The sequence below is a fragment of the Equus asinus genome, chromosome 28, assembly GCF_041296235.1.
Source record: "Equus asinus isolate D_3611 breed Donkey chromosome 28, EquAss-T2T_v2, whole genome shotgun sequence".
Classification (NCBI taxonomy): domain Eukaryota; kingdom Metazoa; phylum Chordata; class Mammalia; order Perissodactyla; family Equidae; genus Equus; species Equus asinus.
The window spans coordinates 38,271,658-38,294,997 of record NC_091817.1 but is presented as its reverse complement, the minus strand read 5'-3'; the positions used below and the strand labels follow the sequence as shown (position 1 = coordinate 38,294,997).

The 23,340-nt window shown below is 48.0% G+C and overlaps 1 protein-coding gene across 6 annotated transcripts in view; it reads right to left on the bottom strand.

Annotated features, from left to right (window-relative positions):
* Positions 1-17,958: 17,958 nt before the first annotated feature.
* PDPR (pyruvate dehydrogenase phosphatase regulatory subunit) overlaps positions 17,959-23,340 on the bottom strand; it is a 46,618-nt gene continuing 41,236 nt past the window's right edge. For all 6 annotated transcript variants that reach the window (XM_014829143.3, XM_070500211.1, XM_070500212.1 and 3 more), the window contains one exon: positions 17,959-23,170. In XM_014829143.3, coding sequence (XP_014684629.2) covers positions 22,766-23,170 — 405 coding nt within the window. In that variant the 3' untranslated portion in view covers positions 17,959-22,765. The remainder of the gene's footprint in view (positions 23,171-23,340) is intronic.

Sequence of the window (23,340 nt, the reverse complement as noted above, 5' to 3'; positions counted from 1 at the left end):
ATAGTGACCAGTGGCCGCTGGTCAGAGCTATTTCCTTCCTCTTTCTGGCCCAAGAGAAACTCAACCCAAGTGTTCAGGGATCCGCTAAACTCTAGAAAATCACATAGCTGTGGGGCAGGGGAGGGCCTGTATCATGGGGCCTGGCCCTGTCATTTTGCACTTGAGGAACCTGGGTAGGGAGGGGCAAGGACATGCCTCAAGTCAGCAGTGGCACAGGCTCTCCAGCCCTCCTTTTTTTGTGTGTGAGGAAGATTAGCCCTGAGCTAACATCTGTGCCAATCTTCCTCCACTTTGTATGTGAGATGCCTCCACAGCATGGCTGATGAGTGGAGCAGGTCTGCACCCGGGATCCGAACCCACAAACCCGGGGCCACCATTGTGGAGTGTGGCACTTCAACCACTCAGCCACAGGGCTGGCCCCTCTCCAGCTCTCCTGATTGCCCACCGATGCCTTTCTTCCTGAAGATCTCACTGAGCACCCGCCCCTTGCAGAATTAGAAAACAAACAACAAACAAAACAGAAAAAAGTTGCTGCCATCTAGCACTTACAAATGTCCCTGCTCGAGAGAAAATGGAGTGGGGGCAGAGCACTAGATTCATGTCCAAATATCAGGGAACTGCAGGTCATCCCATAACAAAGTCCTCTGGCTCTCACAGAGTCCTGCAGCATGAGGCTCTGCAGACCCGCGGGGGAGGTGCCCCCACTAAGATGATGCCTGATGCCCACAGAACGGGATTCGCCTGCTACCGTTGCAGCTAACTTTTTAAAACAGCTTTATTGAGATTTAACTCACATGCCATTCAATTCACCCATTTAAGGTGTACAATTCAATGATATTTAGTATATTCACAGAGTTGTGTAAACATCACTACAATCAATTTTAGAACATTTTCAACAACCCAAAAGGGAACCCCATACTCAATCAGCAGTCACCCCTGTTTCCCTCCAACCTCCCACCCCAGCCCCTTGCAACCACTCATCTCCTTTCTGTCTTTATAGATTTGCCTATTCTGGGTATTTCATGTAAATGGAATCATACAATACATGTCCTTTATGTCTGGCTTCTTTCATTTAGCTTAACGTTTTCAAGGTTCATCCGTGTTGTAGCCTGTGCCAGACTCCATTCCTTTTTATTGTTGGACAGTATTCCATTGTATGGATATAATACATTTTATTTATCCATTCATCAGTTGATGGACATCTTGGTTGTTTCTACTTTTTGGCTGTTATAAATAATGCTGCTATGAACATTTATGTACAAGTTTTTGGCACTTAATTTTCAAAACCTCTTTACAGCAGCTCAGTTACCTAACAGGGACCACTGACTCAGAAAGTGGTAAGTCCCAGACTGCACTGAAGCAAACTGCTTCCAGAAGAAGCCGGACATAATGGGCATTGTCAGGGTACAAGCATATGGATCGCTCCTTCTAAGCAGCGAAGAGAGCGCTGAGGAGGGGGCTGCTGACGGCTACAAGTGGAGAATTTTCTATTGCTCTCAACCTGCAGAGGAGAAAAAGGAAAACTGTAAAAAACAGTTTGTAGGTGGATTCCAATGTTGGTTTGAACTTCAAAGAGCTTCCGTCAGTAATTGTCTCTTAGTGGCTCACTAAAGGTAATGGAAACATGTCAGTTTGGACCTCTCTTACCAGCTGCTTCCTGGAGAGTATTCAGTTATCATTTCTTTCATCCAGTTACAATTTGTTTCATTTAGCTATAGTCGCAACTTATAGAAAAGAAAACATATATCAAGTCTCCTTATTGAAGAACAAATCACTAAGCAGAAACTGACCGACAGGCAGACTCCCGTGGGATTTGGCAAGGATGAAGAGCCAGCTGAAGGACCCGCTGTGCATGAGGGAGCCAGTGGACTGAGGGAAGGGAGAGCCTTGCGGTGGTATTTGAGTCTTCCTGACACGGTGAGTGACAACCGTGTGTGGTAAGAGACACAGGAGACAATTAGAGAAAGAATCCCTCTCTTACTCTGACATAGGAGCTTCTCAGTGTGGGGCATCCGGTTGTCTGGCCAGAGCAGGCATCTTCAAAGTGGAGGCAAAACAGATTTTGCTCACAGGTTGAAGCATCCCAAAGTGTTCACAGGAGCAGCACTGAAGCGGATTCAATTACACTTTGAAGGGAAAAGAAGATTCTGAGAAGTGATCGGTGTCAGGTGTCAAACAGGAAGCCCGCAGCCGAGGAGGAGGGTGGTTCTAGCTGATCCATCAGCAGATAAAGCCAAGTGGCTTCTGTAAACACGTGGACTGCCATTAGAGAGCCTAGACCCAAACCCCACAAGGAAGGAGAGGAAGACAAGCAAGAGTTTTCATTTTTTAAATAGGCAAATTTTAAAAGAAGTATTGCTTTAAAGAATACGGCACGCAGATACTCCCTATGTCCCAAAATTGTAGAAAAAAGGGAATGGTACACATATGTTTTTCATTGTAAGTAAATTTTATGGAAAAAACAAAACTTTAAGTAAACATTGAGCTCTAGATAAACATAAGAAAGCTGAAGTCTTTGCAGGAAGAGGGGGTCAACTTCCATTATGCAGGAGAAAGCTGATCTTCCCACAAATAATTATACACTTTGGACAAAATATGGAAAACAATGACCTGAGAACTCTGGAGGCTGAACAAAAGCAAGCAGTTTTGAGAGGGGAGTCAAAACTTGGAGCAAGCAGCCTGCAGCGTCTGGCTCCTAAAACTCCAGTGGTGAAAACTACCATGTTTCTGGAAACCAGGGAAGGAGCCTCAGAGGAACCCGGGCTGTCACAAAGTGAGGGGGAGCCTCTGAAAGGAGACAGTCGGGGAAGGGGAACCCTCAATTCCACGTGTAAACTCACCCAGGTCTCTGGCTGATCGTGGAAAAGTGTACACGCCGTGTAACCTAGAAGCAGCCTGTAAGTAAGTTTTAAAGAACTGCATTACGCCTAACAGAGCTCATTGCCGGCCAAAACCAAAACGTAACGCTCTTTGGAGCAAAAGCACAGAATTTAGAATCTACACAACATGACATTTGCAATGTGCAGGACACAATCGAGAATCTGTCAGCATATGAGGAGGCAGGGAAATAGGACCCACTTTCAGGGGAAAAGATAATTCTAACAGATGCCAACTCCAGGAGGACCCAAATACGGGAACAACAAGACGAGGACTTCAAAGCAGCTGTTCTGACCATCCTCAGTGATATAAAGGGGAATATGCTTTCAATGAATAAAAAACTAGGAAATTTCAACAGAGAACAGAAATAAATGGACATTTTAGAACTAAAAGGAGAAAATCTGAAATTTTAAAAATAATCAATGGGTGGGCTTACTAGTAAATGGAAAGGACAGAGGAAAGAGTTAGTGAAGATGAAGACAAGTGAATAGAAATCGTTGGATCCAAAGAAGAAGGAGGAAAAAGATTGAAGGAGAGAAAACTTCCCGCGTGCCATGGGGACTAAATTCACTGCCTAGGAATCTCAATAAACCCCAAATACGATAAATTTGAAAGGAATTCTGCCTAAACACCTCATAACCAAGCTGTCGAAAATCAAAGATAAGAAGAAAATCCTGAAAAGAGGAAAAACAACAAATTTCATACAGAATTTGAATGAGTTGGACTTCTCAGCAGAAAGAAGAGAAGCCAGATGTTCTTAAAGATGAACATCTGTAAGAGCTGACAGGAAAAGAACTCTCAACCCCAAATTCTATATTCACTGAATATATCCTTCAGGAATGAGGGCGAAATAAAGACTTCTGCAGACAAAGAAAAACTAACGAGAATGTAATTATAGTGCACGACATGGCTCAACTGGGAATAATATTTACACAGTTAAAACAATGTAAATAATGCATATGGATTTAACCCAAAAAGGCAGATAAAACAAAATTTCAGGGATGGGTGGCAAGTGGGGGGAATGCGTGTGGGTGAGGTGGGAGCTAAATCATCTGCCGAGTCGGTAGAGAATATCTGAAAACTTACAAACCAAGAAATGCCAGTATGAGCATGAATGAAGAGAGAAAGAGTTATTCTCCAGAAGAAGCTGTTAGAGAGGAGTGATTACCCTGGGGGATCAAGAACCCCAGGGTGGGCTGGGTCGGGGAACTGCTGTTCATCATTATAAGCCTTGCAGTGTTATTTGACTTCAAACTACTGTCAGTATCACTTTGATAAAAAGTAAACTTTAAAAATCAGTCACAAAAAGCCGACGCTTAAGCTCTAAGAAAAGTAATAAGCAGGTCCTACGGGAGTCAGCAGCCTGAGGCCTTCACCTGGTTGGGGGGATGGTCAGGCAGGAGACCCAAGGTGCCCAAGGCTGGCTCCCTTGGGTCAGGGCTGCTCCTCTGGGGAGGGCTCCTGGCTGCTGAGGGTGCCGGAGGGGCCCCTCCCCTCCAGAGTCTCCAGATCCTGCCTCTGCCTCACCGGGTGCTGAGGGGGTTAGAGGTGGCAAGGGCCTGGTGGCTGCATCCTCATCTGCCTCCCTTGTTCCTCTTGGCTCCTGACTGGCTGGGCAGCTGCAGCTGGAGACCCTGGAAGCCTGCCTGGAGGAGGAAAGCATGGCCTGGCTAGGCAAAGAGAATTTTATGTCTGGGATGAGGTGTGGCACCAGGTCCTGTGAAGAGAGTCTGTGCCTAGCCCTTACTGAGAAGACTATGACACTAGACATTTACAAGGCATTTCGAGAAGAAAAGGTGGAGCCTAGAAGAAGCAAGTGTGTTGTCAGGCCCAGATTCCGGACTAAGCGGAGGGAAAGGAGAGTGGGATCCTGCTTTTACATGCCCAAGTCCTCTGTGCTTGTTCCACTGGGATTTCTCCTCCCGCGATTCTGCTGAGCTTCAGGTTAAAAAGCTGCCAAGTGAATGAAGACTTGTCACCAGTAGGGGCTCTCTGCTTGGGTGAGACTCTGGCCAGGCTCCCCCGTGTTCACAATAGGAATGAAGCGCAAACATCCAGCTCCAGGCAGGGCCCAGAAGAAGCTGGAAAGCACAGAGGCCAAGTCAACCAAGGTCATGGGGGGCTTGGAGTGGAGCTGCTCCCATCTGATCACACAGGTGCACGTCCTGGGCACGGACAGAGAGCTCATGGGCTCCGACAGTGACACTGAATCCGGGGCGCATCCTGGGGTCAGTCTATGCCAAGCCCCAGGAGTCAGTAAACAAGTCATAAAGAGCTCAGTTGAAAGCCGTGAGCGCCAGCGGCACTGGGGGACTCCCCCCCAGCCCCCATCACAAGCCTCCGGCTCACAGGGCTGGGCGTAGGTCCCTGGTCCCTCGGGCTGGATGTCCCTCAGCCTCCTTGGGTCACTCAGTTTTGCTCGTCTCCCACCATCTCCCACAATCTGGAAACCTCAGGTGCCAGGCCACACAGTTCATCTTGCAAGACTAATGACAAAAGCAGCTGTCACGCACTGAAAAATGTGGCAGTGGGCCAAGTATTTTATACACACTAATCGAATCTTGCCAGAAAAAAAAAAATCATTGCCCATTTTACAACCACCGCTGAGAGGATCAATTATGTGGGTCAACTTGGCGGGGCTGTGGTGCCCAGATGTGTCCAGGCACAGTGCAGATATTGCTGTAAAAGCATTTTCCAGCTGCGATCGACATTTCATCAGCAGACCTTGGGTAAAGCAGATCGCCCCAGCTGTCGTGGGTGGGCCTCATCCATTCAGTTGAAGGCCTTAAGAGAAGAGACTGAGGTCCTCCAGAGGAAGGAGGAATTCGGCTCCAGACTGCCTTTGGACTGGAGACCCCAGCGTCAGCTCCTCCCTGGGGCTGCAGCCGGCCAGCTGCCCTGCAGATTTCAGACTTGCCGGCCCCACAATCCCGTGAGCCAGTTCTTCAAAATAAACCTCTCTATCCTTCTCTCTACATATGCACACACACATCCTACTGGTTCTCTCTCCTTACACACAGTGCCTACTGCGGACTAATACAGAGGCTCAGGGAAGGTAACCCCCGCTCACACACCAAGGAAGAGGCAGTGCGGGCATTCAGACCCGGGCCAGGTCAGCTCGGAAGACACGCTCTTCATACCGCCAAACCGCCCTTTCATCTTGGCCTCTGAGGGGCTTGAGTCAGATGCCGCCCAGATCCCAGTGTCTGAGGGTCCCTAACTCTACGCAGCCTCTCACGGGAAGGGCAGTGGGCGGGAAAGGGCACGTCGCTCTTTTCGAGGCTGCATCAAAGGAGCCTCGTCTTAGTCCTCCTGTGCTACAGGGGCGTCCCTGGGTTATCACCTCTCACGGGGAGATTTTCTCAGTCTGACCTGGGTTTCTGATGAGTCCTGACACAGTGCCTTCCCCAGAGGGGCTGGGTGAACCCAGGAAACCTCAATTCACACGCCGCAGCGCCACCTACTGGTCAGCGAACATGGTCGAAAGCGGCAGATGAACCACATCTCATCCACGAGGCCACCAGAGCCTTATCCCCTTTCAAAGATCGGCAAACAGAGCTTTTGCTCTTCCCTTTCCCCCAGTCACTTAATCTCCTATTAAGTGCCAGGCACAAAGCTAGATGTTGCGGTTTCAAAGAGCCGAGTCCCCCCCAGAGGGATTTACAGAACCAGCAGGGGAGAAAAACAAGGAAAGACACAACTGAAAGGGGTACAGTGGGGACACCAAAGGGAGGCCATGTGTCCTGGGGAGGGAAAGGCTTCACCCAGGAGATGGTGGGATCTTGGGCTGAGTTTCCGAAAGTCCGGAGGGGTCTGCAAGGCTGACTGGACAGGGTGTGGGGGGTCATTAGATTCTAAATTCAGAACACTCCCATAAGCACGGGGGGCCAGGGGCCAGGAAGGCAATCTTAGTGAACAAAAGACGGATAAGGAAAGACCTCAGTGTGACTTGAGAGCAGGGTGCAAGACAAGATAGAGCTGCACACAGGGGGAGAATGAACCAGGATTCCGGCCCCAGCATCACACACAGCGTGAGGCTCGGAACACCTCTGCCAGTCCCCCCATGAAGACTGTTGTCTGCCCTGCTAAGGACTCTGAACTTCGTCTCCTGAGGAAGGGAGAGTCACGCCAGGGTGTTAAGCCAGTGAGTAAAATGACCTGATTGCTTCAGAAAGATAACCTGGCAGAGTGAAGACAGGGTGACTGAGAAGCAGGAAAATCACTTAAGAGATTATCATCGAGGCAGGCGACGCTAACTCTGAACTCCAGCAGCGGTGGTGGGGAGACAGAGGTCAGAAGAGACAAGAGCTATTGAGGATTCAGAGGCTGTTGGGCTGGTGATGCCCTGAAGGTGCAGGGAGAAGCGAGTGGGGCGCCGAGATGACTCCCAGGTTTCTGGCTTGGTTGGCTATTCAGGAAACTGGGAACAAAAGGGGCAGATTTGGAAGACAAGATGATGTGATGGTTCTTGACATGTTGGCCTGTGGGATTTCCACATGTAGCTGCTCAAAAAGTAGTTGGATAAGCAGAATAAAGACCACTGACTTCCAAGGTTGCAGTGAGCGAAGATCTCCTTAAGGAGCTGCAGGCCCTGATTTCATCACTCCTATATAACTACACTATCAGAGACCCTTTATTAGAGCTGCAAAAAGGCTGCATAACACATCAGCCCAAAACAGGCTCCGTACGACAAGCATTTAGACTCATGCTCCTGAGCCTGCCTGTCACTGCAGTTTGGCTGGGCAGCCCTGCCTCAGGGGGTGGGTCAGTCAGGTTGGCTTCAGGCACAGTTCGGGTCTGTTTCACGCGTCTCTCATCCTCCATGATACAATGGCTACTCAGGTCACCATCTTACGATGAATGGCAAGAGTCTCCAAGGGCTAATGAAATTGCACAATGCCTCTTAAGGCCTAGCTCCAGACTTGCACACTATGTCTCCTGCCAACTTAAAAAAAAGCCACATGGATGGCCTAAGCCATTCAACGTCAGTGGGAAGAGAAATACATTCCATCCCTTCATGCACTGCAAGGTCACAGACAAAGGGAATAAGGAATTGAAAACAATATCCAATCTACCACAGCTAGTGGAGCTCCTTACTGTCACGTTGTTTGCTCCTGTCTCTCTGTGTCTCCAGTCATTAGGTCACCCAGCCTCAAATGCCCTCCTGGCCACCTGTCCTCTGGTGTACTGCAAAGATCCTTGCATTCAGATATACAACCTCGGCTCCATTTCCTGATCTTCCCACTAGCTGTGTGATCTTGGTAAAGTCATGTTACCTCCGAGTCTATCTCATCCACTAAAAACATACTCAGAAGACTGCCAGAAAGATTAAAGGGATGATGTAGTAGAAAAAACCTTGTCTTGATAAAGCGCTTCCTCTAAGAACCAGCTAAAGTCCTCCCTCATCCACAAAGATTTCAATAACTACCATTTCTCCTCCCGACTCTTAAAGAGTTGGCATCCAGTGGCTTCTAGATACAAGAGGAGTTCCTGGAAAGCTCTTCAGAAGTGCTGATCTGTCTTCCAGCCTGTTGATCCAATTCATTCGGAGAGAATTGGCTTAGATTTCCCCAGGTGACTCTACAGCACCACCTGCGGTCTCTACCACATTCCTCAGCACTTCCCGGAATAGTTCACTGTCTCACCTGTGGAAGACTGGATGTCAGTCCTGGATTTCACGGTCTGCACCTCGAGAAAGTACTTCTCTAAGCCTCACTTTCCTCAGGTGGAGTGGGGACACTCTCATCTCTCTCACACAGCTTTGGGGAAGTTTCCTGGGAAGCACAGGGCACTCGGCACAGTGCCCGGTACTCTAGCAAGTTGTCACATTGCCCCGTCTTACTCGGACTCTGTGTAATAGCTCCATTCACCCAGCACAGCACTGAGTCCACAGCAGATGTGTTACTGTGTAAATACACGGTGGTCTGTGGATGGAAGTTGGCGTAGTGAGGACACTGGCTGCTTCTCTCAGGTGATGCTCTTCTCTCCCCACAGTGGTGAGCAAGAATGCACACACAGCCCTATTTTCCACACAAACATGGCTCACAGGTACATGAGTGACACGTCAAGTGCCAGGTTCTTACTATGCATTTTCATACGTCCCAAGAGCTGACCAGAGAGGAAAGTGTTAACTGTGCTGCTAGAAAACCCTTCACTGAAACAAGCTGCAGCAGCTTTCTGCAGCACACCATCTGTCTGGGGAAGGAGGGGCTATGCGGGGGGGTGGGAACCCTCTACTTTTCCTCCTTCCCTCTCTACACCCACCATGTGACATTCTGGAGTGGAAGGCACTAGAAGCTGGCGTGGAGAAAAGAGGGGCTCCGAGCTGTAGTTCCTGGTGTGCAAAGGGAATCCTGGCACAGATCTTTCCAGGCAGATGCTAAAAATATCCTCCCCACCTCTTAGACTTTCTGTCCTTGAGAGACAAAAATGAGAAGGCAGAGGAAGGTTGGCAAAGGATAAAACCAAATGCATCTAATGTAATGAGAAAGCGGCCCATGAAGAAATGTGTCATTCTCTGTGGGATGCTCTGCTCTGTGAGGTCAAGCATCACACAAGGAATACCTCTGATGCTTTATGGGAAAAGCAAAGCCAAAAACATAAAAACACTCAATCCTCTTGAAAACTAGTGCTTTGGTGGTTCTGAGAGCCTGCAACGTGTAAGACTCAACACTGACGATGACAGGAGCCTCAGGACTTCGCATGGGAAAGTGGAGGCCAAACATGGTGACTGGTGAGGGAAGCAGAGAGCAACCTACACAGCTTGTTCACTACGTACTGCCTGTAAACAGAATGTAACAAACACAGGAAACGTCACTTTATTTTACCTGCCATTTCCTACAGACGACCAGGTTTCTCCCAAATTCATGTGCCTGGAAATGACACAGGCCAGATGGCTCATCAAGAAAACTTGTGAAGTTTTTCTTGGAAAGTGCCACTTCTGGGCATCAGGAAAGGCTTCCCCAAGGATATACCTCAGACCTGTTAAGTCTGATCCCTCTTGTTTTGGGGCACGTAGGTGAGCCCAAGCTCTAAGCCCTTAGCTAAAATATTTAAGTAGTTATCTGGCCCAGAAGCACAGGATCCCTTCAACTTTCATGCATCAGAGTAGCAAGAGGCAGAGTTTCTGTTCTCAGGCAGCCAGACCTCACCTGGGCTGTCTTGTTTGAGTTAAGCGGTGAGTCCATGGGGTATGAGCTATGCAGGTTGTGGGCTGGCATGGTGACACCCGGGGCTCTGGAGCTTTACTGCCATTCCCTAATGGCAGAAGCCCTCTTTTCTGCCGAATCCCATCAACCTGCACAGTGCCTGGCCACAAGAGGCCATCGATCAAATAAGACTGGCATGTGCGGTGAGATGGGCTTGCATCCAAAGAACGGGAACTGCAGAGTGTGGCCCAACACGCAGTGACGGGCTGTATCATTAGAACGCTATCCATTCAAAGAAATATCTACTGGACGATGTGCCAAGCACTATCGAAGTGCTGAGAGTAAGATTTAGGTTCTGTCGTGAGAGGGCAGAGTTTGCAACTAGTGGGAAAGGCAGTCAACAAACACATACTTTAGATAGTGCTGAGTTCCGTAAAGGAAAGAAAATAGGGAGGGGTAGATGGGAGATTCTCAGAAGGTGGAGTGAATGACTCCTCTTCCTCTGGGTCCAGACAAGCTGGCAAGGTGCAAGGAGTAAGATCTGGCCAGGAACTCAGGTCCTCTAATCCTGCCTCCCAGCTCGAGCCAGGCCAGCAGATCGCATTTCCGATCCGCTCGGTACGAGGGACTTCCAAGAAAGAAAGGGACTGTGAGTCCCAGAAGCCTTTGAATGCCCTGTCTAGAGCATCTTCGGGCTGCGGACCCACGTGTGGCCAGATCTGGCCAGGCGCCTCAAGGGTAGAGAGAAGGCCCGCGCTCCCCACTTTCCAGCGGGGCCTGTCGCGCACCCGCAACATCCCGTTTCCACTTGCACAAATCAACACGGTGCGAGTTCCCGGTTCTAAAGCGACACTGAAAGACTGCACCCGCAGCTCGCCTCCAACTCGCCACACGTAAAGCGGCCGGAGGGGCGGGGCCTGGCGAGACCCAAACAAGTCCCACGTGTCCGGGGCGGAGCCTCCCCCATGACGTCATGGAGCGCGCGTGCGCGAGTGGGTTCACGCGCTGGCGTACCCTTGCTGCGGGGCCGTAAAGCGCGGAAGGTCGTCGCCGCGGTCTCCCGCTTCCCCGGAACTTTTTCATCTCTCCGGCCCGGCCCCCTTCCCATTCCCCGTCCCCGTTCCGGCGCCCGGGTTCCCAGCCAACTGTTGTGGCTGCAGCGCCGATTCCGCCGAGTGTTACCGAGCGCGGAGCCCGTGGGGGCCCATGAGGTAAAGAGACAGCTGCGGGGCCGCGCGGGCCTTAGCGCGCCGGGACCCCCAGCGTCCCTTCGTTCCGCTTTGGTCTCGCTCAGGGTGGTCTCGGCCGTCCCTGGTTTCCCGTCACTTCTGCCTCGTCCTCTCGGGAAGGCGCGTCCTGGCGCCAGGACTCTGCCCGCCCGGGCCGAGAGGGGTCCGCCTGATCCCCCTCCGCCTCTGCGGCTGTGCCCCGTCGGCCGGAGGTGGTCGGGGCCTCGGGGACCGGAGCCCGGCTGCCTCGCCCCGGCTCCTCCAGGCGTCCGCAGCCGGGCTCGGAAGCCCAGGGCGCCTGGGGTGACCTCGCCGCTGGCTCCCCGCTTCGGGCTTGCACACCCCCGCGGCGCCGGTGGGGCTCCTGCAGCTCGGACTGCCTTCTCTGCGGGCGGAATCGTTTTCCCGCCTGGAAGCGTGTGGTCCGCTTGCGCTTCACTAACTAGTGAGACGGCTGCAGAAAAAGGCAGTTAGGTGACCAGGGGAAGTCTAAGCCAGGGCCGTGCGCTTTCTTCACTGTTTGACCCCTTGGGCCTGAGTGAGTGTCACTCATTTGATTCGGGAATCTTCAGGTCCATTTCGCCCTTGCATGGAAGCGTGTGTACGGGGATGTTCGCGGGGTAGGGTGGGCGGGTCAGGGTGCTCCTTTCGCTGCTAGGGATTTGTATTAATGTCTTAAACTTGCCTTATCATTTGGTACACTTGTTGAAAAATACAGCACCCTGGACCAGCAGCAGGATCAGAATCCCCAGAGGTGGAGCCTGGGAATGTGGTGGTGTTTTTTTAAACAAGTGTCCCAGGTGGCTCTTATGCTGAGGCAGGTGCGGGAAATGTGTTAATCCGTCCATACTCATGTGTCTTCCTCGTGACCAGCAGCCCTTTTGTACACACCGCTGTGAGCAGACGGAGGAACAACGCAGAGGGAGTGAGAGCTGTCGTCTTGCTCTTGCTGGTGTAAGCACATCTGAGCATAACCAGCCCCAGTATTAAGGTGGTTTAGCAGAAATTATTCTTCTCAGCAGAGAATATCATACATTTGATTTTGTTAAATGTAATTTCATTTAAACTAGGTAACGGTGTCTTGTTTCTTTGTCTTTGACATCTTCATTTTCTTCTCTCCCAGCTTTACCTCCTTTGCAATCAAGCTTTGCTTTGGTTTTGCTGCCACACCTACTGAACAGACTCTGGTGCCTTCCTTTCCTTGGGTGTTTGCATCCACTTTAATTCCTTCCCCCCCCCCCAACCCCCCCATCACTTCACTCACTCTTTTGAAGGTCATGATGAGTACAAGGTCAGAAATCCTTTTCTTGGTTCTTATCACCCTGGGCTTTAAGCATTGTGTATTCCATCTTGAAACTCATCTGTTAGTATGTTTCTTCTGCCTGCTGGGGGGTGTGCCTTGTGGTTCTGTCCTCACAGCCACTGTTTCTTTATTCATCTGGTCTTATTTTAAAGACAGCGTGGAGTAATGATTAAATGACAGACTCTAGTGCTGGGCTGGCAGGGTTTGTGTCCTGGCTCTGCCTTTAACCAGTATCATAGGACTTCCCTTCTCTGTGCCTCAGTTTTCTCAAGTGGAGAATAGAAATTATGATATCTACCTTACAGGGTTGTGAGGATTAAATCGGTTGTACACATAAAGTAGCATCTGGCACGTTGTAACTACCTATCAATAGTACCTTTTTCTTTTTGAAAATTCTTTCAGGTTATCTAGATATCCCCTCAAATCGGGGAGCCCTGCCTTGGATCTCAGAATCGTCATTGAATGTTTTCCCATCTGCTTTGTTCTGTCTTCTCATTCATTCATTAACTTATTATTTCCTGTTTCATATTCCTACACTGAATGCTGGGAAAACCACGATCAAGTTATTGGTCCTTGTTTCAGAGAGCTGCTTTATAATGGGGACTGAAAACTCCCACTTCCTGGGTGTTTCTTAGGTATCAACTGCCCTGTTTTTCCTGCATTGTCTGATTTAGTCTTTGTAGTCGAAATGGGAGGTATTTTCCTAGCCCTTGTTTTCGATGAGGAACCTGAAGCACAGGTTGAATAACTTGCTCAAAGTCACACAGCTAATGAGCGGTAGGGGAGATTTTCAAACCCAGATCTGTCTGCCTCTCAAGGCCGTGTTCTCAAGTGGGTTGCCGCGTTGCTTCCGTGGGTGGCAATCAGGCCGTTAACCCAGAGTGGTAAGCTCTGTGCTGGGAGGACTGCAGGATGTTATGGGAGAACGAGGACGAGTCGCCTAACGTGGTGTTGGGGACGAGGGGGTGGGAGAGGCTGTCGCCTAGGCAGGCTGAGAGCTGAGGGGATTATCTCTATTTGGGGAGAGGGCTGGCAGGACCTATGCCAGTTAGAAGGAGCAGTATGCACAGATGCTGGAGGTGAAAGGAAGAGTTCATGCCCGACACGTGTGAGGAGTTACAAGTCCAGGCATATCTCGGAGATGTTGCGGGTTCGGTTCCAGACCACTGCAGTAAAGCCAGTCACACTAGTGTGTTGGTTTTCCAGTGCACATGAAATTTATGTTTCCACTATACTGTAGTCTGTTAAGTGTGCAATAGCATTGTGTCAAAAAAAAAACCTCAATTACAAAAGACTTTATTGGTAAAAAATGCTAACCATTATGTGAGCCTTCAGTGAGTTGCAGTCTTTTTGCTGGTGGAGGGTCTTGCCTCCATGTTGATGGCTGCTGACTGATGAGGGTGGTGCTTGCTGAAGGGCTGGGGAGGCTGTGGCAGTTTCTTAAAGTAAGGTGACAGTGAAGTTTGCCTCATCGATTGACCCTTCCTTTCACGTCAGTTTCTCTGTAGCCCGCGATGCTGTTTGATAGCATTTTCAAACTTAGACTCAATCCTCTCCAACCTTGCTGCTTCTTTATCAGCTATTTATGTCATATTCTAAATCCTTTGTTGTCATTTCAACAGTCCTTGCAGTATCTTGGCCAGGAGGAGATTCCATCTCAAGAAACTACTTTCTTTTCTCATCCATAGGAAGCAGCTCCTTGTCCGTTACGGTTTTATCATGAGATGGCAGCAGTTCAGTCACATCTTCAGGCTCCAGTTCTAATTCTAGTTCTCGTGCTCTTTCCGCCACGTCTGCAGTTACTTCCTCCAGTGAAGTCTTGACCCCCTCAAAGTTGTTTGTGAGCGTTGGAATCAGCTTCTTCCAAACTCTTGTTAACATTGATATTTTGCCCTCTTCCCGTGAGTCGCGAATGTTCTGAATGGCATTGAGAAGGGTGAGTCCTTTTCAGAAGGTTAATTTACTTTGCCCAGATCTGTCAGAGGAGTCACTATTTATGGCAGAGATAGCCTTACAAAATGTATGTCTTAAAAAGACTTGAAGTCAAAATTACCCCTTGATCCATGTGCTACAGAATGGATGTTGTGTTAGCAGGCATGAAAACAACATTAATCTCATTGTACACCTCCATCAGAGCTCTTGGGTGACCAGGTGCATTGTCAATGAGCAGTAATACTTTGAAAGGAATCTTTTTTTCTGAGTAGTAGGTCTCAGCAGCAGGCTTAGAATCTTTAGCAAACCATGTTGTAAACAGATGTGCTGTTATCCAGGCTTTGTTCCGTGTATACAGCACAGGCAGAGTAGATGTAGCATAATTCTTAAGGGCTCTAGGATTTTCAAAATGGTAAATGAGAATTGACTTCAACTTAAAGTCATCAGCTGCATTAGCCCCTAACGAGAGAGTGAGCCAGGCACTGACTTCTCCTCTGTAGCTGTGAAAGTCCTAGATGGAATCTTCTTCCAATAGAAGGCTGTTGTGTCTACATTGAAAATCTGCTGTTTGGTGTGGCCTCCTCCATTAATTATCTTAGCTGGATCTTCTGGATAACTCGCTGCAGCTTCTACATCAGTACCCGCTCCTTCATCTGCACGTCTGTGTCGGGGAGACGGCTTCTTTCCTTAGACCTCATGAGCCAACCGCTGCCAGCTTCAAACTTTTCTGCAGCTTCCTCACCTCTCTCAGCCTTCACAGAACTGAAGAGAGTTAGGGCCTCCCTCTGGATTAGACTCTGGCTTAAGGGAATGTTGTGGCTGGTTTGATCTTCTATCCAGACCACTCAGACTTTCTCCAGATCAGCAACAGGGCTGTTTCGCTTTCTTATCATTCGTGTGTTCACTGGAGTAGCACTTCTAATTTCCTTCAAGAACTTTTCCTTCGCATTCACAAGTTAGCTGTTTGGTGCAAGAGGCCTAGCTTTTGGCCTGTCTCAGCTTTCAACATGTCTTTCTCCCTGAACTTAATCATTTCTAGCATTTGATTTAAAGTGAGAGGTGTGTGACTCTTCCTTTCATTTGGCCATTATAGGGTTATTAATTGGGCTAATTTTAGTATTGCTGTGTCTTAGAGAATAGGGAGGCCCAAGGGAGAGAGACGGGGGCATGACAGAGCAGTGGAGCAGTCAGAACGCACACGTTTATCAATTAAGTTCACCATCTTATATGGGTGTGGTTTGTGGCATCCCAAAATAATTGCAATAGTAACATCAAAGATCACTGATCGCAGATCACCATAACAAATATAGTTATGAAAAACTCGGAAATATGGTGAAAATTAGCAAAATGTGACAAAGTGACCAAATACTTTTGGAAAAATGGCACCGATAGACTTGCTTGATGCAGGGTTGTCACAGACCTTCAGTTTGTAAAAAATGCAATATCTGAGAAGCACAATAAAGCAAAGCGTAATAAAACGGGGTATGCCTGTATGTCTGATGCTTTCAAAAGAAATTAAGGAAATATTTAAATTGTCCTCACTCTACTTCCTTGTTAAGAGATACCTGATTGATTCAGCCTTTTCTTCATAACAACTAAGAGTAATTGCATTCAGGAGGATTGTCATTGCCCCAAGTGTAAGAATGGTTGTATCAGGTGTGTTGATTGCAGACAGCAGGTGTCACCTCTGGCTAACTTGGGCAAAAAGGAGTTTGACGGAAGACTGTTGGGGGCCTTTAGAGTTGACAGGAGGCCACCAGCTGGAGGCAGCATGGAGGCCAGGATGTGGGGACCCCTCGAGTAGCCGGCAGTTCCTCAGCTGGAACACGGGTCTGGGATGGCCTGGCCAGGACGCTGCTGCTCCTGAGATGAGTGACCTCCAGCCATTCACCTACTTGCTCAAGACCCAGTATTCCAGGAGGGTCTGATTGGCTGAGCTCAGGTCACGTGCCCACTGGCTGTACTGGGGAAGGACGGGGAGGGGCCAGCCTTCTGGGGGCTGATGTTGTGAGTAGCCTTCACCAAGGGTCACGCTCCCACCAAAACTAGGAGGAGAAAAGTGAAATTGCCTAAAAAGGTAAAGAACAGAGACGCATTCTAGGCTTCATCCTTGCCCCCAAAAGATATTTTAGCAAGGCTATCTTTCACTTTTATTGTAGGAGCGATTTTATGTACATTAGAATCTCATTTGATCCTCACAAAACTGCGAGCTGAGACTGTCTGGATAGGGAACGGAACCTTTGTGTTAGTGCGTCTGGTGTGCTTTAGATTTTCCGCAGACGCTCAGAGGAATCTAATCGACTTGCTCAAGAATAGCCAGTGGCAGTCCCTGGACTCATCACAGTTCTTCTAACTTAGAATCTAGTGGGCTTGCCTCTCTGCCACCCTATATTTGGCCTGGACTGTCTCATTTTGGGCTGACTTTTCTTACAGGTTACGTAAGGACAGGCTCGATCTTTCTGGCCCAAACTCAGGATCGGCTGATCTCTCTGAAGCGCATCAACTCAAGGCTGAAGTACGTATGAGGCTAGGAGCCTGTCTTGACTTTACTGTCAAACTGACCTCTGCCAGAGGGCGAGTGAATGTCATTGTCCCCCTGTGTTCTGTGGCAGTGTTATAGGCATCCCTTCTGAGATCATCTCTCCTCAAAATAATGGCTGGAAAGTCAGTCCCACTTAGACCTAGCTTGCTGGGCTTCCTCCTTTCTAGAATTACTTGTTAACATGGTATGTAATATTTTTAATCTGGTATGTTAATAAGAAGGCTCATATAACTTGAGAGCTGTCTCCTTCAAAGTAATCACCAGAGGAGGCTCTCCTCAAATTCCAGAAACATCTTTGTGCAGTACGTTTTTTGGAACTCCTCTTTTGGTGTTAGCCACGGAGCCTGTGGGATGTTTTCTTATACTCTTTCAGCCATAACAGATGTTGTTATTTGTAAAACTGGAAATAACAGGAGTCGGTTTGGAAGAAAAGATGATGCGATTGTCATAGACACATTAGCCTTCCTAAAGATTCCTGGATGTAGTTCAAAAAATAGTTGGGTAGACAGAATAAAGTCCAATGACTAAGTTTGTGGATGTAAGCTCAGTATAGTAAAGGATCACTGGCTGCTTCTCTCAGATAACATTCTTCTCTTCCTACTGTTGTGAGCGAGAACGCACACACACACACCGTTTTCCACACAGACGTGGGTGATGTGTCAAGTGCTAGGTTCTTACCATGAAGTCAGCTGTAAGGCAGGATGCCAAATCCAGTGAGAGGGATAGTGACTCCAAGAGGAGGACTAGAGGCTTTTCTCCCCAGCCATGCCACCACCATAAATGCCTCTTTACCTCGGCTTCCAAATTTCTAATCTTTGGTGACACTGGTATAAATGGTTTTATGTTTTATGTATGTTTATCTTTGGAGATGGCAAATACATATATTGGGTTACTACACATGAAGAACATTTCACCAGTAGACAAAGCAAAAGTAATTAAAATGTCTGTTTATTCATTTACAAACCTAGTAACATGAAAAGAAAATCTTACTTGAAATCTGGCTTGTTAGAAATACAGTGCACAATGTTAATATCACATTCATGGAGGGCAGAAATGCTTGGTCACCCTGTGTGCCTATAGTCACCAGGGCTTGTGTGGACAGATCCCATTTACTAAAGTGCCTTGAATGTCTTCAGGACCACATGCTAAACTCTACACAGGGACAGAAAAGGGCTGAGCTGAACCGCACATTTACAAATGCAAATAATGAGTTATAGCACTTTACAATAATTACAGTGGTGCTTTCATACATCCCAAGGGTTGACCAGAGAGTAAAGTGTTAACCATGTGCTAGAAAACCCTTCACTGAAACAAGCTGCAGAAGCTTTCTATCCCACACCATCTGTCTGGAGAAGGAGAGGCTATGCAGGGTGGATGGGAACTGTCAGACTGAAAGGAAGTTACTTTCTTTTTCCTCCTTCCTCTCTACACCCACCATGTGACATTCTGGAGTGTAAGGCACTAGAACCTGGCTTGGAGAAAAGAGGTGCTCCGAGCCCCAGTTCTTGGTGTGCAAAGGAAATCCTGGCATAGATCTTTTGAAACAGATGCTAAAAATATCCTCCTCACCTCTTATAATTTCTGTCTTTGAGAGACAGAAAAATGAGAAGGCAGAAGGTTTGCAAAGGATAAAAATAGGTGCATCTAAATATCATGAGAAAACGGCCCATGAAGAAATGTGTAATTCTCCAAGGGATGCTCTGCTCTGTCAAGTCAAGAATCACATTATACAAGGAACAACTGGTGTTTAATGGACAAAGAGAAGGCAAAGACATACAAAAATACTCAGTCCTCTTGAAAAATAGTGCATTTGTAGTGATGAGGGACTGCAAATGGGAGCCCCATAGTGACAATGAAGGAGCCTTACAACTCAGCACCTTGAAGTGGAGGCCAAAAGTGGTAGTGGGGAGGGAGGCGCTGACAGGCAGACCCACAGTTCATCCATGGCTTACTGCAGGACGTGGTTATAACGCCTAAAACATCTTATTTCATCTACCATTTCTTCCACTTGTGTGCTTCTCCTGAATCCATGTGCAAGATGAAAATTCTTTACTCATGAAAATTTTCCCTATATCAAGTTGATAAAATGCTGCTTATATTAAAGTTTGTGAGGCATGTGAGGAGGGGGTGTGCAGAAAGAAAATGAAAACAGTAGGAGGTCTGAATACAGAATTAAGCACTGTTGACCAAACCTCTAGCTTAGATACTAAAAAGGATCCGTGCTGACTACCTGGCCAAGCGGCAACAAAGAGATAAAAAATGAACCTTGCAGGTAACCCTGAAAGAAAGCCAATGCAATTGTTGTACCAGGACACAGCCTTCTACGGGTCAGAACCAAGACTACAGGTCATAGAAGATTCCCCTTTATCTACTTCAGGTTCTCAAAGGATGGTGAACATTCACTCAGATGCCAGTAAATGTGTCCATAAGCCCAAGGATAAACAGAGCCAGAAATCAAGGCAGTGGGTCATTTCTTCAGTGAAGCAAAGCCTCTTTTAGAAAGCTGTCATTCCTGCCACATACGTGGTGGCGGTGGGGAGGGGTTAACATTTCAAATGCATGCAAAGGCAGGGTAATAGAGAAGGCTAGAGTTATTTTTCACGTTTTAGTTATTTTCTTAGAAACAAAAGCCCAGGGAAGAAGGTGAAACTCTTGGTCTGTACAAGGAGATAGAATCCAGGGACTGCACGCCTCCTGATGAGAATCAAAATGACTGGGCTCTACTCCTATAGAACTGGGATTTTGGGGGCCAAAGGGAAACTGAGGTTAACCACCTCCCACATTTGGGGGCACAGAGGCTCCCCAGAAAAGCACTGGAAATGTAGTGGGAATTGTTCAGTTCTCTCTCCTGGAGCATGTCTTGCCCATGAGGTGCTATGTGACTGCAACACAAGTTAAAGGACATCAAACAGGCTACCCAAGCAGGTAGTTCTTGACCCTTTTTGCTCTTAAAACTTTCTGAATTTTCAGTTTTCCCATCCTGATTTCAGATGGGACATCTTTCGGATGCAAGCTTCAATGTAAGTCAAACGACCGTGGCAGTGCCAAGACACAGGATTTACATGGGGCATGAGGAACTAGGGGCTTGGAACATACGTCAAGGAAGAAGAAGACCCATAGGAGACTTACAACCCTGGGTCTTCATCTGCTTGAGGCCAACACACTGTGTGTTTCTAGGTTCAAAAAGATTCTTCAACTGAATATGCTAACAAGATAGAAAGGAGTGCAGAGCCTCTCCCCCAAGAGATGATGGCGGATCATTTCAGAGAGAAAAAAGTACCAGCCACCTAAGACCAACATCCAGCTACCCATTCACAAGAATCCAGAATCCCTCGACTCTCTAGGGAGAGCTAAGTTGTCACACAGGGCAACACACGTGGCCCACTGTCCAAGAGATGGAAATGACACAGAAATGAGGGTATCTTGATTGTCAATTATGCAAGAGGCAGGAAAGACTCACCTCCTTCAGATTTAGGACCAAACAGAGAAAACTACCAGATCCACTCTGCCTATATTTGAATGAACCAAAAGAGACTCCAAGGCTGAATTTTAAAGTGCCAAAAGATAAATAGGTATGTTTCAGGGCACTCAATAAATAAGTGATGCCCCATAAGATTAACATCTTACCAGTGTCTTGGGAGTGTGACTCCTATTTATGGACAAGATGAAATTTATGCATAAATCTACAATTTCTTTTGGATTCAATCCCAAATAGTTTTTCATTTACAAATTGACTTTGGAGTGGTGCAGAGCATCTGATACCTTTAGCGCTACATGTTTCCATCTTCTTGGGTCCGTCAGCTCCCTGCTGGTAACACCCGCATTGGCCAAGTGCCCTTTTCCTGCTGTCCCTAGTCCTTCACAGCAGCTGTTCACAGCTCTGCTCTGCAGCTGGGCAACACCTCTCCTCCTCTCTCTTCTTTGCCTAGGAGCAGCATCTCTCAGCTAGTTAAATACACATTTGCACCAAAATAGCAAGGCCCCCAAACAATTCTAATCACATGCTGCTCCCTTACTAAATCAACTAAGCCCTCCTAAAAAGGGTGGACACTAAAGTCAGTAATCAAGTAGGAGTGGTCTGGCTGGGGAAATGACAAGTAATGTTACAAGGAACCAGCCTGATTAAGTGGATAAACAAAGATCCCAAAGAAATGCCAGAGTGGGCAGAATTTTAAGCTGCTCTGGTAAAATGAAAGGATCTTTAAGATTCTTATAGACTTATCAGAGCTAATGCTTCCAAGATACCAAGACAACAAAGGCTATATTTAATTAACTTCTCTAACAGCACTTGGCACTTAAAAAGGAATCAGATCAGGGCAGTTATTGCACAAGGGAAAATGAAGTATTGGGATGGATAGCACAGTCTGTGATACCACTTACCACTGTGATACCCCTTAAAAGTGTGCAGGGCCATCTTGGGGTACCCCAAGTCATTTTCTATTCCAGAGGATATGGAGAGATGGCTGGATGGAGAAAAAAAGAGCCTGGAAGGAAAAGAGGGGAAGCAGTCTTCTAGGCTCGTGTAATGCACGCCCTCCATACTCAGAACTCTCACTGGACCCATGTGGGTTTTCTCTGTGTGGGTCTGTCTGTTCTGTGCCGGAGGAAGCAAAACTTGGGGTTCTAGTAGCTCTCTGAACCTCAGCATGGCCAGCAAAGTTCAATTACTCAACGAGGATGGCTCGTCCTACCTTCTCCCTGTTCTAAAGGGAGAGAAACATGTTGCTGAGCTAGTGAGCCTACTGTAGGAGAGACAGGTGAGGCTGCACTGATCAAGTCAAATGCAAGCAACAGAGCAGAGGAGAATCCAAGATGGGATGACTGAACTCAGTAGCTGAAAGAACAGCAGCACTGCCTTAATCGTAGAAGACTCAGCATCAGCGGTGGTGTACTTCCTGAGGTCAGACCCTGTCAGCTGGGATAAGCAACACAAAAGGCAACATGGTTTTCCCCTTTCAAACACTGTGACTGTCTTGTCTACTCAGCCAAGAAACAAACACACAAAACCCCTCAATTATAGAGATTAGCAAGAGATGAAGAAATTATACGCAAGTGGCCCTGGCCCAAGAGTATGATAACTAGTTTGGTAGGGAGGCTGGGGAGGGTGCCAGGTTAACTATTTATCTCTCCTACAGACCAGATCACATCCACACGATGCCTCTCATCAATGAGGTAGATGGTCATCCTCTTGCTAGAGGTATCAGGGTATCAGCACAGTGGAACAGGAGAATGATCTGCCTGGCTAAAAGGCACAAACTATTCCACAGGGCTCTATCAAACATACAGCAACCCACCAAAATTAACAGGTTACTCCAAGAAAACTTAGCCCCAAGGAGCTGGACTCTTGCCCTGAGGCCTGCACACCACCAGCTTCCCTTGTGTTAAGACACAGCATTTGAAATCAGATGTCACAGTAACCTACTTCCACAACTGGAGTTTGCTCCTGTCCTGCCTGTCAGACATGCTTCCTGTCACCATGGGAATCTGAGAGGGGTGGAGGGACGGGAAGAACGGCCCAGAGTGAGTATCAGGAGATGGGAAACTGCAAAAGGGAGGAGGAGAAGATGGATGGACGAGAGGTTGCAAAGCAAAAAGTTTAAAAGTAGGAAAAGTTTAAAATCATATCAAAGAGATAGGAGATGGGAGGCAAAGCTTAAATCAAAAGGGTCAGGCTCAGGAGGAGGACAAGCTCCTAAGATGGTGAGAAGATGGGAGGCAGTGAGACTGCCTGGCATCACTTCCCATGCAAGTCACTTAGCTCCACGTCATCCTTTCGGCGCTTATGGGTGACGAGGGAGGCAACTGGGTAGAGCTTGGCCTTGGCCTGGAACCGGTGACCCGCGATGTCAATCTCATACTCTCCCCGGTTGATGAAATCTGTTGTCACCACCTGTTCTTCCCCAGTGTCCTCGGAGAAATTGTGCACAAAGCCTAGGCAAACGTGGCGCTCTAGGGTGTAGCTGTAGGCACTGCTGGTGGTCTTGCCAACATACTGCCCGTTTCGGTAAATGGGCTCTCCCCACCAAGGCCAGAGGTCCAGGTCTGTGTCGTGGTCATCCAGGATGAACATGGTGAAGCGTTTATATACCCCATTCTGCTTCTGCTGCAGCAGGGCATCTCGCCCAATGAAATCCATCCCCTAGGAAAGAAAGGCAATGCTGAGATGTCGTCTACACTCTGACTTTTGGCACCTGAGCAGCACAGAGGGAAGGGTCCCCTGGTGTCACCGCAGTGGAGTGCAGCACACTCTCCCCAACCCTGCAAGCAAGCTTTGGGGAAATGGAGTGTTTACTCCATGTTAAAAAGTAC